The 15,799-nt window shown below is 34.3% G+C and overlaps 1 protein-coding gene across 8 annotated transcripts in view; it reads right to left on the bottom strand.

Moving 5' to 3' along the window:
- Window positions 1-8,680: 8,680 nt before the first annotated feature.
- STOX2 (storkhead box 2) overlaps window positions 8,681-15,799 on the bottom strand; it is a 151,120-nt gene continuing 144,001 nt past the window's right edge. For all 8 annotated transcript variants that reach the window (XM_051966066.1, XM_051966064.1, XM_051966059.1 and 5 more), the window contains one exon: window positions 8,681-15,376. In XM_051966066.1, coding sequence (XP_051822026.1) covers window positions 15,184-15,376 — 193 coding nt within the window. In that variant the 3' untranslated portion in view covers window positions 8,681-15,183. The remainder of the gene's footprint in view (window positions 15,377-15,799) is intronic.

Genomic DNA, 15,799 nt, shown 5'->3' with positions numbered 1-15,799 from the left:
GACAATTCTGATATACCACTACACACCTGTCAGATTGGCTAAGATGACAGGAAAAGATAATGGCGAATATTGGAGGGGATGCGGGAAATGATGCATTGTTGGTGGAGTTGTGAACAGATCCAACCATTCTGGACAGTAATTTGGAACTATGCTCAAAAAGTTATCAAACTGTGCATACCCTTTGATCCAGCAGTGTTACTACTGGGCTTATATCCCAAAGAGATCTTAAATAAGAGAAAGGGACCAGTATGTGCAAGAATATTTGTAGCAGCCCTTTTCATAGTGACTAGTAACTAGAAATTGAATGGATGCCCATCAGTTGAAGAATGGTGTGGTAAATTGTGAAATATGAATGTTATGGAATAATATTCTATAAGAAATGAGCAGCAGGATGAATACAGAGAGTTTCTCTTGGAGAGACTTACATGAACTGATGCTAAGTGAAATGAGCAGAACCAAGAGATCAATATACACTTCAACAATACTATATGAGTATCAATTCTGATGGAAGTGGATATCTTTGGCAATGAGAAGATCCAATTCAGTTCCAATTGATCAGTGATGAACAGAACTAGCTACACCCAGAGAAAGAACACTGGGAAATGAATGTGGATTGCTTGCATTTTTGGTTTTCTTCCCAGTTTATTTTTACCTTCCTAAATCTGATTTTTCTTATGCAACAAGAGAACTGTATAAATATGTACACGTATATTGTATTTAAAATATACTTTAACATGTTTAACATGTATGAGACTGCCTGCCAACTAGGGGAGGGGGTGAAGGGAAGGAAGGGAAAAGTTGGAACAGAAGTGATTGCAAGGAACAGTGTTGAAAAATTACCCATGAAAAATAAAGAATTTATTAAAAAAAGAATTCTCCACTATTTCAGCATTTGGAGCTCAGTTCCTTCACCAAGTTTCCATATCTCTATTTCAATCAGCATCTGCATTGTTGCTAAAACTAAAGTCAGAAGGCCCTAATCTATCATTATCCTTAGAAAATCTATCATTAGAAAGAAACTGAGGTTAATAGTTTATCTAGACAGTAGTATATTTTGACAAGCTAGCAGAGGCTTGGTGACATAGTGGAGAGAGAGTAACCTCAATCTTTCAATCAATAAACATTTATTAAGCATCTAAATAGCTAGAGCACTAGATCTGAAGTCAGAAAGATTTGAGTTTCAGACACTTACTAGCTATATGACCCTGGGAAAGTCACTTAGCCCTATTTGCTTCAGTTTCCTCATCTGTAAAATGAGGTGGAGAAGAACATGTCAAACTACTCCAATATCTTTGTCAGGAAAACCCCAAATGGGACCACAAAGTGCTGGACATTATTAAAAATAACACAATATGTTAGGCATTTTGTTAAAAGTTATGAATATAAATACAAAAATGAAAGATAACTACTGCCTTCAAGGAGCTTACATTTGATAGGGAAGACAAGGCAGAAAAGGAAGATGAAAAAAAGGAAGACAAGTAGGGAAGGGAATGGACATGTTGGAGAAGTCCAGAAGAGCACATCTCCAACAGGCTCTTTCCAAAGATAGATTAAGGCCTTCAGATTTTACAAATACTGATTCAAATGCAGTTGGAGAAAGTTGGTATAGAAATTGAGCTCAGAAGCTTAAATTAGTGAAAATGAAAATTTTTAGGGAAAATATATATGTGTGTGTGTGTGTGTGTGTGTGTGTGTGTGTGTGTGTGTGTGTGTGTATCTAATGGTAGTCATCTCTAGGATGGTAGAAGAAAAAAAGGGGGGAAGGAGATTTAAATGATAACTATTTTTTTTAAAAAAAAACAGAAAGTAGCACATAATAGATTTATAGTTCCATGTGTAATTACCTTTTTATTATACTGTGTTACGGAAATTCTTGTTTAATTCCATAAACCAAAAATTAAATAAATTTTTAAAAATGAATTTAGTCCATTTTGTGCATGACACATAATTGATGATTAACCTAGCATGTGGTATGTCTCAAGGGTACAGCTCTCATCTATGAGGATAGCAAGGAAACCAAATGTATTTTGTTATAGCCAGATACAAATTATCTATCTGATGGATCACAGGTCTAACAGTATCAAGTTTCATGTCATTGGCAGAGAAAAGATGAATGAAGTTTTCAACCTGTTAGGATGAAGATGATGGCTGATTTTTTTTTTTCCCATTCCTGTCTTAAGAGTAATGGAAATTAGCTTATAATGGAAAGATAAACAAAGATAGAATTTGCAGAAGTGGAGTGTTCTCTGGATTCAAGTGTTATAAGCAAAGTGTTAATATTAAATTTAGCATGCTTAGGAACTCTGGCTGTTATCAACACAGCTGAAACTAGGACTAAGGGTAAGTGCTAACAGATGAAGCAAGTCAAGACAAGACCTATTTTAAATAAGAGGAAATTTAAAATAAAATCAAAGGATTAGAGGAAGTAGGAGGAAACAATGTACCTTAAAAGTAAAAGTACAGGAAAAGAATTAAATAACAAATCTTTTAATTGAGAAAAAATGCAGAAAAGGACTAAAACTGTGACTTCACTAGTATATGGAACTCCCAAGTAAGGAAATTTTCTACTACAATGCAGATTACACTTTCTCTGATATTTTTAGACTGAGAGTTGTTTGGAGGCATTGAGAGTTTAGAGCACTTGCCCAGGGTCTTTTCACTCTTATTTGTCAAAGGCTGCCTTTGAAGTCAACCCAAAAGTCTTCCTAATTTACCATGTCATGCCTTACCCTACTGCCCAGTAGGAAAGAGCTAAGGAATGGGATTTGTAAAAAATTATTTAACAAATATTTTTACTGGGCAATAAAACTTTCATCCCACAAGAACTATAATGATCAATTATCTTATGGTCCAAAACATAAAAGAGAGGAAAACATTTATATTATTTTGCTGTTTGCCACTCGCCTGTGGATCTTTTAAAAATTTTTATTTTTATTTTCAGTTCTAAATTTTCCTTCTTTACCTCCACCTTTTCCCCTACTCATTAAGAAGGAAAGAAACATGATCCCCATGAAACATACTTCTGTATAAGCCATGTTGGGAGGGAAGTAAGAAAAATAAAGGAAAAACAGATGTTTCAATGTGCATTCTGAGCCCATCAGGTCCCTATTTAGAAGCAGATAGCTTTTTTGATCATGTGTAGTTTGGGGTTCTAATGAATCACTATATTGAACAGTTACTAAGTCTTTCACAGGTGCTTATTTTTACAATATGGCTGTTACTGTGTATGTTGTTCTCCTGATTCTGGCTTGTTTCACATTTGCATCGGTTCATATAAGCCATCCCAGTTTTTCTGAAACCATATCCTTCATCACTCTTTCAATATTCACAGATCTGACAGGTAATTTCCTCCATGTGACACTGATTTGCTTATGATATGACCAGTTATATCTAAATCACATACCCATGTTAAGTTTATCAAATAAATAGTGTGAGATATTGGTATATGCCCATTTTTTGTCAAGACTAATTTCTAGTTTGCTTAAGCAATTTTTGTCAGAGTAAGTTCTTATCCCAATAGGTGGGATCTTTTGGTTTATCAAACACTAGTTAATTGTGCTCATTTTTGTATATTGTAAACTTAATTTTTGTATTGATCAAACATTGATTACCATTTTGCAATAATAGTTTAGAATATGGTACTATTAGGTACTTTTATTTTCATTTTTTCATTTGTTTCATTCTCTTAATATTCTTAAACTTTTGATCCTCTAGAATCTAGAGTCTAGATGTTACTGGTTTTTTTTTTTAAGTTCTATATTTGCAGTTTAATTGGCATAGAATTGAATAAGTCAATGAATTTTTCTTTCTCTTCTTTTTTTTTTTTTTTGGCTTTCCTTGCCCAAAAGAAACATATTTCTCCATTTATTTAAATGTTTTTGTGTGGAGTGTTTTGTAATTGTGTTCATATAATTCCAATATATGTTTTGGCAGGTAGATTCCCAGTATTTTATACTATCGTGATTATTTTTAAAAAATTTTCTTGTTAAATTTTACTAGCAATATATAGAAATGCTTATGATTTTATGGGTTTATATTTCTTTGGTGATTGTGCTAAAGTTGTTAATTGTTCCAACTAGTTTTTTTTTTTAAGTTCTATATTTGCAGTTTAATTGGCATAGAATTGAATAAGTCAATGAATTTTTCTTTCTCTTCTTCTTTTTTTTTTTTTTTTGGCTTTCCTTGCCCAAAAGAAACACATTTCTCCATTTATTTAAATGTTTTTGTGTGGAGTGTTTTGTAATTGTATTCATATAATTCCAATATATGTTTTGGCAGGTAGATTCCCAGTATTTTATACTATCGTGATTATTTTTAAAAAATTTTCTTGTTAAATTTTACTAGCAATATATAGAAATGCTTATGGTTTTATGGGTTTATATTTCTTTGGTGATTGTGCTAAAGTTGTTAATTGTTCCAACTAGTTTTTTTTTTTTTTAAGTCTATTCTCTAGGGTTCTCAAAGTATATCATTCTCCAAAGTAATAGTTTTGTTTCTTCATTGTGCATACTTATTGCTTATATTTCTTATTCTTGTGTTATTGCTATAGCTTGCTTTTCTAGTATAATAATATTGTGATAAACCCTGCACTCCTTATTTGGAAAGGCTTTTTATTTTATCCCCATTAAGATGCTTATTCTTGGTTTTAGATAGAACCCACTCACTATTTTAAGTCTCTATTTATTTCTATGTTTTAGGAATAGGTGTTTTCTCTTCAAAACTTTTTCTGCATATATTGATATGATCACATTAGTTTTGCTTTCTTGTTGATAATGGACATCCTTGATTCTCCCCTGATCTTATTGGAAAGATTTCTCATTTATCCAATTTCTAATTATCCAAAGACAGATTAATGGCTGTTTTATTTTAGGTAGATACTACTTAGCATTTCAATGGTAAATTATCCTTATAGTTTTCCTAATGTCAAACCAATCCTGCATTTCTGTTTTAAATCCAGCCGAGTAATAGTGTAAGTATATCTTTGTGATATATTGTTATAATCTCCTTGATAGCATTTTATTTAATTTTTTGCATCAATATTAGAAAAATTGGTCTTTAGTTTTGCTTTTGCTTTTCTGGATTTTGAAATCAATACCTTATTTGCATCATTAAAGAAATGTGGTTTCTTTACTTTTACCTAAGTTCTTCAAATAGCTTATATTGTATTAGAATCAATTATTCTTTCAAGTAGCATAATTTTACTATTTCTCCCTGTAACTTATTTAACTTTTCCTTCAAGAATTTGAATGCTGTGCTATTTGGTGCATATATGTTGAGTATTGATATGAATTCATTGTTTGTGATACCTTTTAGTTTAGTTTCCCTATTTTTTAAAATAACATGTTTTTGCTTTTGTTTTCCCTAAGACCATGACAGCTGCCCTTGACTTTTTACTTGACTTCAGTAAAAAGATAATATTCTTCTCCAGACCATTATTTTGACCCTATGTTGGTTTTTAATCCGTTCTGCTATACTCTTGCGTTTGATGGGTAAGTTCATCCCATTCTATTCAGTGAAGATTACCAAATATGTATTTACCCCATTCTCTTCTAATTATCTTTCTCTCTTTGCTATTTTGTTCTGATCATTGCCTCCATTAATCAACTCTTCCTTTTATTACCTCCCTTTCATTTAGTCCCTCCCCTTTCTACTTTCCTATTGGGTAAAGTGAATTTCTATACTCAATTGTGCGTATACTTCATCTTTCAGATGAAAGAGTCAAACATTGTTGATTTAACCTACTCCATTTCGCCCCATTGTAAAAATTCTGTCTGCCTCTATGAGAGAATTTTTCCCATTTTTTCTCTCCTTTTCCTCTTTTCACGGTGTATCCCTCTTTCTCACCTTTCTATCCCTCTTTTGAGGTCATTCCAAAATGATTCACATCTTGCTTTCTAATTAGATTTCTTTTAATTTCCCTGACAGTAATAATGTTCTAAGTCTTAAGATATCATCTTCCCTTATAAGAATATAAACAGTTTAGTCTTATGTTTCCTCATTAATATTTACCTTTTTATGTTTCTACCATGTTTGTCAAGTTTTCTATTTAGCTTCTGTTTTTTTTATAAAGAATACTTGGAATTCCTCTATTTTATTAAAGGTCCCATCCCACCATCTTCAGCATAATCACATTCAGTTTTTCATAGTGAGTTATTCTTGTGATCGTACCTTCTTTGCCCTCTAAAATATCATGTTCCAAGACCTCCACTCCTTTTGAATGAGGCTAAATCTGTGTATGGCTGGCTGTGGTTCCATGTTGTTAGAATTGTTTCTTTCTGGCTGCTTTCAGTATTTTTGCCTTGATCTGGGAACTCTGAATTTTGGCTATAATATTCCTGGGGTTTCCATTGGAGTATCTTTCAGAAGGTTACCAGTAAAGTCAATTTATTCTTTGCCCTCTAGTTCTAAGATATCAGAATTGTTTTCTTTTATTTAGTTTTTAATTATGTCAGTATGAATTTTGTTCATGGTTTTAGATAGACCAATAATTCTTATCTTTTTTTGATGTATGTTCCAGGTTGGTTTTGAAATCCTATAAGGTATTTCATATTTTTTCTTTTTCTTTTTGACTTTTATTATTTCCTAATATCTCACATCATTAACTTCCATTTGTCCATTTCTAATTTTTAAGGAGTTATCTTTAATTTTATACCATTTGACCAATTCAGATTTTTTAAAAGTTTTCTTCAGTATTTTTGTGCCTCTTTTACCAAGCTGCTAATTTTCTTTTCATACTTTTTGCATTGCCCTCATGTCTTTCTCCATTTTTCTTCTACCACTCTTGATTTTAAATCAAATGTGTTTAAATCATTTTTTGTTCTAATTTTCACAAATCTCTTCTTTAGCTTTTCTAGGAATTCTTGTTGAGCTCATGTTCAATATGCATTTTTCCTTTGAGGCTTTCCCTTGTGTATATTTTCAAGTTATTTTCATTCTTTGACTTTATATCTTGAGGTTTACTACTATCACACCTATAGCTTTTTATGGACAAGAGTTTTTTGTTCATTTCCCAGCCTATTTCTTGATTTTGGAAGAGTTTGTTAGAGTTGGGCTGTGATCACTTTTGGGGTGTATATGGAGTGGGAGAATAGTAGTGTCTAGCTTGAGTTTCTGCCATATATGTCCTCCTGCTATTTTCACAGCTCAGCAGGAAGCTGAAGTTTTTGGTGCTTCCAAGATTTAGGGAGAGATCTAAAGCTCTTCTGCTGTTTTCTGATCCTTTTTATAGCGGTAGAGTCCCTGCTCCTTCACAATCACCACTGCACCTTTCTACTATGATCCAGAACTGGATTTGGGTGACATATGGCAGCAGATTCTGCTCCCAATGCTAGAAAAGAGGTCCCTAGGGACCAGTATACAGTTCCTTTATTGTTCCTGGGTGCTGATCTGCTCCTGTTGCTGCCACTTAGGTCATGGGGTGCTCCTTGCCATCCCCCCACCCTAGTGTTTGCAGATCTTTTTGTCTTCCTAATCTGCTCTAGGTTGGAAAACAACTCATTGAGATTTTTTGTTGGCTTCTCTACTAAGAATTTAGTTTGGTAGGATTTTCCTAAGTTGTTGTAGAGGGGTGTGTTGGGAGAGCTTGGCAAGAATGCTAGTGTCACTCTGCCATCTGGGCTCCTACTCCCCATCCCATCCTTATCACTTTCAAAGCTCTTCAGAAAATAGCTGCTTCATCATGTCTATCTAGTCATATGTATTATTTGATTCAGAGAACCTGAACCTTCTTTAAATATTTTCTTAAGGCCCCCAGTCCCATCTTTCACATTCTTCTCTTCCTTCTGGGTCTATTCAAGCCATCCAATATATACAGAATGGCCCCCATTGTACCTCCCATGTCACATCTTCTTTCCTTTAAAATTATCATTAGTGATAACAGCTTCCAAAAACATTTTGCCAAATGAACCTTTAGCATTGTTCAAATAACCTCTATTTTCATATCTACTAAAATGTTTGGGAAATGGATTTGTTTTAATGAGTATATGCATACGTGACTGTACTTGTGCATAAATTTTAAATGATAGGGATTTAGATAACATTTTCAAGTTGGCAAAGTGCTTTATATATGTTATCTCATATTTAATCCTCACAACCACCTGTGAAATGGATGCTATTACTATTCCCATTTTACAGAGGAGGAAACTAAGTTGGAAAGAAGTTGAAAGTGATGTACTCAGGGTCACATGGCTAGAATGTGCCCAAAGCAGAATTCAAATTGTCTCTAAGTAAAGCACTCTATGCACTGTGCATATATGTGTGCATGTATATAAATGCATATGTGCACATATATCTCATATGAAACTGTGTGTATACAAAGGTACCACTCATTTGATACATTTTCTGCTCTGGCTTTTAAAAATTAGATATTACTTTAACTAGAACTCAATTCTAGGTACTTATTAGCTTCACTAATGTTCAAATTCAAATTGATTCAAATATTCTAGAGAACTGTTATTTTCAAAAATTTCTAGAAAAATCATTATTTTACAGCATTCAGCTCGCTCTTCTCTCTCTTCCCTCTGTTTTTTTGATATGCATTAGAAGAAATTCTTCATATCAAAATTCTCTCCCTCTCCCTTCTTTAAGAAGAAATATCCAATCAATATATACCTATTGCCAAAATTTAAGGAACATATAAATGGATCACCTAAAATATTTTCTCTCAAATAAAAAAATCCACTTAGACATATAACCAAATGTTATTTAATATCTTAAAAAGTAACACAATCCAAAATGGATATTTCACACGACACTACATAAACAACATGAACACAATATTACCATGTGGAGGGACTTTCAAATATAGACTTACAAAAATCCCTGTCCTTTTTTTTCCTTTTAAGTTATTATACTAAGCATGACAAGTAATCATCATTTACAATATGGTACACAGACACAATAAAAACCATGTTACAAATGTGCTGTTATAAATCAGTAACATTAGGGAAGACATTTCATGAGCTGTAATTATTTCATATGAAATACTATACAATATAAACAGAACATCCATCTTGGATGACCTTTACAGCAACCAGAGACCAAGTAAATTTTTAAAAATTTTTTTTCAGTGCAAACACATTTATTCAAGGCAGTCTTGGCTGCAAAACTCCCTTCTAACATACAGTAAATCCCACTTGCGTTTCTTAACTCATTTAACCTAATGCAACAGTCACATTCAGTCACTCAGGGAAAGATACCTGCAGAATTATGATCCCTTAAAGTTAGTATTTAAACTGAAGTCTCATCTCTAAAGTAATAGTTATGCCAGCTACTCTAAGGACCTTCTTTATAGCTGTCATACTTACATGGAGGTGACCTTAGGGTGGCACTATCCCCTAACCCAGCACGTGTGCACAATACTGCACATTAGTCTGCCCTTCCAATGTGGAAACATGTGGCGATGTATCAGCATCTAGGTGGAGATGGAAGGGAGGATAGGACACAGGGGTGACAGGAAGGGGAGGATTTGTCGAGTGTGCACTTCAATGATTCTTTCATCTAACTGCAAAGGATGGATGTAAATCAGGTGAGATCTTCACAAGATCCCAGATTTGGTACCTCTTTTTGGTGGGAGCAATAAAGGAGCAGGGGCACTGAGGTCAGCCCTTGGAATGGGGAGGCAGAGCATGGGCAGAATTAGTCTGGAATTCCATGGTTTCCTCACCTCCTCCAGTCACTACTTGGGAAACGTCCCCTGCTTTCAGCTGGTATGGTAGTAGATGTTCATATCTGAAGCCAAAATATTAAAGCCCTGCAACAGGGTGTGTTTTTTTGTGTGTGTGTGTGTGTATATGTATGTGTGGGTGCATATGACTATTAGAAGAACATTTAATTTTTAAATCAAAATCATTTTTAATCCACATCAGCCTTCTAGAATTCCAGTAGAATTCTAAATGATCCATGGCAATCTATACAGAAATTGTAGAGACCCAAGATTATTTGCAAAAGCTATGCAACCTGTCTATCCGTATGTTGCTGAAAAGAAAACTTCAATTAATTCATCCTAGGAGATTCCAGTTCCTCATTCAACTATAAAATAGAATTTAACCATGGATTTTTTTAAGTGTAAAGTTGAAGGAGTACCTCCTAAATAAAAATCTCTCAGAAAAAGGAGGATACTGAATGCATTCTTAACAATGTAAAGTTTCTTAAGGTAGAAGGGAATGTCAACTGTCAGGTCTCAGCCAATTGAAACTATTTATTCATTCACTTGGCAAAGACTTTTGATAGTCATCTCTATTCAGCCCAAGACCTTATTTGAACCAAAGCCAAGTTTGCTCCCAAAACCATGTATGTTTTTTCAATATACTTTAGCTTCACCTAAACCTCTGCAGAGAAGAGCCACTTTGCAGACAAAAGAAGAGTAAGTATATAGGCTGTCTTCTGTAAGCAGGCAAGATGGTACTGGAGGTGGTCAAAAAAAGGGAATGCTGTGCTCTGGGTGCTCCCAAGGCCGATATAGCACATTGGACAGCTTGTCAACTGGCCAATTGAATTGAGGAGCGTTGACACTGTTAAGGCTGTTTTCATCCCTCCATTTTAGGGAACAAGGATAACAAGACTAGTTCCCTTCAGTAATCCCGATCCTCCAAAAGAGTAGGCAGAAACAGATTGTACAAATTCTCCTTTGTGTCCAATAGCCCTGTAAAAAGTACTTGATAAAGTTTTTAATTAAAATATGTATTCAGCACCTTCTACTGCCAAGAGCAGTCATGTTCCTGAAGAATGTCACTGTAGCATAGAAGATGCAGAAACTTAATAGAAAAATCATAGATGAAGGGGCACATCTAAAACTACCATTGGTTCAAGTAGAACATTTGGGAAGAAGTGTCAGTTAATTTGTCTATAGTTTTGCCTCACATTCTACAAGCTGAAGGGATGATATCAAATTATAAAAGCCCTGAAATTTTTAAGTAAAAATGGATGCTGTAAAGAATTATTTTCTCTTCCTTGCCAATATTAAATTTATATTTATTAATTATTACTACTCTTTATTGGGAGTGATTCATTTAGTGCTTTCTCATGATGGTCGTCTATCATCTAACAGAAAAGATAATCAATAATCAATAGTTGCCCCTGAGGGTGATTTCAAGTCTCACTACCTGATCATTCTTTTCTCAAAAAGGTATTATAATAAAGAGCACCCACAATTTTTTTGTTTGTCTAGCATTAATGACTCTGAATGCTTTGGAAGCACTTTGAGATCCAAGGTGAACTGTATGCAAACTTCTTATCAATCATTATTTTTAGTAGGCTCCAAATGCTGCCTTAGTGAGATACATAAAGTGTTATGATTATGAGCAATAGTTTTATAATTTAAGTTAAAAACTTTATTTTCAAGTACACTTTGTGGTAAAGAAGTGGTTTACTCCCCAGGTAGATTTTTTTTTGTTACATTTGCTGCACCAAACTGAAAGGAGATGGTGGTGTTCGTGCTTCCTTTTGCAGAGTCCCTCCCTCAGTACTGTCTATGGGGGGGAGGGAGAATTAATGCTGTAATGAAGGATTTAGGGAACACCTAACGTAGAACTTAGCTTTTGATTTCAGGACTTTAGGACAAAACCTCAAATCTCAAAGTTTCAAATAACAGTAACAGGGTTGATTTGTTTTCCATCTGTCTCCCTTTTGACTCTTTTGTGCATGTCTTGATAGGATGGCACCCCCCTTCTTCATCTACTCATTAAGGTACCCTGAGATGTGCACAATATAGAAAATGGCATATTATGCATGGTCTAGCACAGAAAGTGATTAACTGAGAAAGGGAGAGTGGAAGTAGGGGAAATGGAGGGAGAGAGAAACAGAGAGAATGAGACATAAATAGTGAGAATGGAATGTACAATGCAGCTCTCTCAAGTAAAGTGAAAATTTGACTTGATATGTTAACATGCAAGTGAAGGCAGATTGGGGCCCAAAGTGCTTCAAAGTTGGCAGTTCAAATATCTGGTGTGTATTCTTTGCCTTATAAAACCTAAAACTCTAATAGGTGCAAATAGCCTGCTAAATCACACTTACCAACTAACAGGAAAAAAAAAAAATTAGCAGGGACAGGAAAAAGACAAGAATTTTAAATGTTCTCTTGATATGAACACCACCAACAAAAAAACACCCAAGTGAGCTTTCTTGAGGAGAAATACAAAGATTGAATCTGAAAATCCAATAATAAAAAAGGAATCATGGAAATTTGGGTGGAGAATGGTGACTTTTAACACAAGTGTCAACACACAGAGAAAATATCGTGACCCGATGCTTCAGAAAGTTTTAACCTTGCTTTTTATAATACCCTTGAACACACTGCTGCCATTTCATTGAATTCATGGAGGTAGTTATATGTGAAAATAAAAATTACCATAAAGTAATATGTTGTATTATAATAATACATATTAAATGTGCAAAATACTGACAGATGTGTTGACCTTTTAAAAGTTGAACACACACACAGAGATTCAATCTAACTCAGTTCTGTAAACCTTTCAGTCAATATACAAAAAGAGAAGACCAGATAAGAAACCATAACAGAAAGTTCTAATCTCATGGAAGGAGTATGATAGTATCAGAAACTCTTGGAGAGAGGCCCAAACATTTGGTCACCAAGAACCTCAAGACAGAATAGCCTTAAGATCCCATTGTAAATACATTTTTCCAAGAGTAAAAATTAAATACAGATGAGAATGTTTCTATGTGAAACTCCTGTTTACATTCCATTTTTTAAGTCCATAATTTCAATATTAATGACTGCTGGTCTATGAGAGTATTTTGAAATCATATACACTTATCTGGCAGAAGGTGTATAGGTTTCATTAGATTGTTAACTTCTTGTCTAATGCTTGACAAATTTTTATTTTAAAAAAGTTTCTCTTAAGGGATTTTTTTTTCTTTTCTGTTCATATATTATCTGATTTTTACAGTGGCTATTTTCAGATGACCAACTAGAGGTTAGTATAGCCTTCCAATGTTTCTTTTTCTTAAGAACACAATAGCATGATATAAACTTCAAAGTATGTTGGGGGGGGGGTTAAATGAATTTACGTGGAAAATTTAGTAACTGTATGGTATACAACTCCCCAAAGAAATGGACTCTGGAGTCTATTAGATACATTATCATTCCTTCTGCACATATTTAAACAATGAGGCAAATGATGCATTTCTGAGCAGACACGGCATGCCATAGAGGAAATAAGGCATGAGGGTGAAGGCCCACTGGTTGAGGAGTCTACTCAGAAATGCAAGGGAATGTCTAATTGAAACATAAAAAAGAATTTTCAATACCAAAAATAAGGAATTTAACCCATGTGCCTCTCAAATATTTGCAAAGGAATTAGAAAGTCCCCAAGTGTTTCAAGTTCTAAAGCAATTTGAGGGTATTGGGGAGGGGAAAGGAATCTACAAACTGCATACAACCATAAAATATAAGACTGCACAGATTTCTGTGTTTCCTGGTGATTCAAATTATGACATTAAGACAGAAGTGTTTTACAAAATGTTCTACCTGCTAACAAAAATCTGAGATGAAACTGCAAATTACATTTACAATTAAATGTGAAAATCATTTATAAAACCTGACTGACCAAAACAAACTCATCACAAAAAGAATCTTCCTACTGTTATATATCACTGCCTTGCAATCTTAACATTGTCTTTTTTTTTTTTTGTACAAAGCCATTTTTATCTATATATTTCATTTGCTGTTCCAATAAAAATCTAGGAACTTTCAAATACCAACTTGATTTGAGACTGAAAATTTGGTATCTTTGTAATAATCCCTAAGCTGTGGAATGGCATCTTTAATGCCTTAAACTAAAAACCAAAACAAAACACTAACAAATCTTTTGTAGGAACAATATGGTCTAATGATATCTATAAGCCTACCTAAGAGTGACTCCTGAAAGTTGGTACAATGTATCTGTAAACATTACTCTGGCATAGTTCATATATGCATAATTATTCTGGGAAATTTTAGGGGAGTACAAATTATGTATATGCCACACTTGTAGAATGAGGGCCTCCTGCTATTAATCATATGGGCACAATTCTATTTCCACTCAAATTGTATTTTTGTATGTCCACAAACATTTTTCCAGGAATCAAAGGCCTGAATTCCAACTCTCCCTAAATTTGCTCTTCCATATAACCACTAAAGATTATGTTCCACAGCCTAATTTAGGCATTCTATTTAAAACTACATAAAATAGAATTATGTCCTTCCATTAGAAAGAAATAAACTCCTCAGGCCATACTCTTCATTTGTATCACAAAGAAATTGCTTTTCATTTAAACAAATTAGTTATTTCCTCTATTATATTAAACTAGGAACATCATAAGTATCACAAGAATAAAATGACCTCCCTAAGATACATGATTTAATACTTAAAAAAAAATCCACATTACCTCTTCCATCACTTAGTGCTGTTGCTAAGCCAAGTTGGATATTTCCCCCTTTCTTTGTCCACTTCAAATTCAAAGGCCTATATTCTTGTTTGTAGTTATGGAAGGTTAAGAATAAGACAAGCATCTGATATTCACCAAAAACAAAACAAAACACACCCATTAATTCAAACACAATCCCTTCTGACTCACTTCCAAGGGCTCCTGCAAAAAGTGTGTCATGAGAACTCACAGTGAAAATGATGGGTGTGAAATAATTCACAGATAGAGAAGGGCTGAGGTCCTTTCTAGTCGTGTTTGGCATTGTGTTCCTCAAGGTGACCTGTGCCTTTTATTTTATGCTTTCTGCGGTGGCTTAGCTTGGGGGAAATAAGTGTCAAGGATCAGTTCTGTGGCACCGTTCAACCATGGACTAGGAGCATTATCACACATCTGTGGCATTTGTAAATGGAATTAGCAACCGCATGACACCAAAAAATGCAGCTAACACCTACAGTGGCTAGACTCTCACCTATGTGCTCAGTTATGATCAATTAAGCAAAAGTATACACATTACCCCTACTGGGCTAGTCTGTTGCTACAGAGCCATAAACGTGAAAAACAATACTTGGAAATTAAGATTTTTTTTGTTTTTGTTTTTTTGTTTTTTGTTTTTTTGTCCTAGCCTACTTAGCAGCACAGTTTAAGTAAACACCAAAACTGTGGTGGAGATGCTTGTCTTCCCAAAGATGTAAACATCAGTCCCAATGTCGTAAACTTCGCAATACAGGATGAGACAGAAGATTGGAGGCAGAATGACTATCACACACTAGTAACAGAAGCTTGCAAGCAATTGGGTTTCGGCAACTTCTCGGCTTCATTTGCTGAGGGGTCTGTACTTGTGCGGAAGCTGAATGCTGGAGCAGCGCCTATGTGCGCAGGGCTCAGGGTTGGGTTTTGACGACGGTTACTTTCAACAATGCTGGAAGTGTTGGAAGCCAGGCTCTCACGGGTACTGGAGAAATAAAAAAAAAAAAAAAAAAAGAAAGTTTTCACATAAATAATTACATATCGAGTGCCAGAGGAAGAGAGAATGATGTATTTAATGGACTTCCTCTGTTGGTTCGTAATGTCAGATCAATAAACTACCCCAACTTGATTACTCACATATGCTTCTTCAAAATGGATTCCAGAAGTTTTCACGAGTCAACATGTTATAATACTAGCATGTTAAATGGGGTAAAGGATTTCATATGGCTGAACACACATTTGGATTTTTTTTTTTAACTTGAGGAAACTACTTCAAGATGTCACATGCTAGACAGACTTCAGATGGATTTTTTTAAACACACACATAAATATACATGCATAATATGCCTTCATTTCAAGTTGGCAAGTAAAGAATTAAATACCACACCAAATTGGGGCAATGAATTTA

The sequence above is a fragment of the Antechinus flavipes genome, chromosome 6, assembly GCF_016432865.1.
Source record: "Antechinus flavipes isolate AdamAnt ecotype Samford, QLD, Australia chromosome 6, AdamAnt_v2, whole genome shotgun sequence".
NCBI lineage: Eukaryota > Metazoa > Chordata > Mammalia > Dasyuromorphia > Dasyuridae > Antechinus > Antechinus flavipes.
This window is presented reverse-complemented; position numbering and strand designations above follow the sequence as displayed.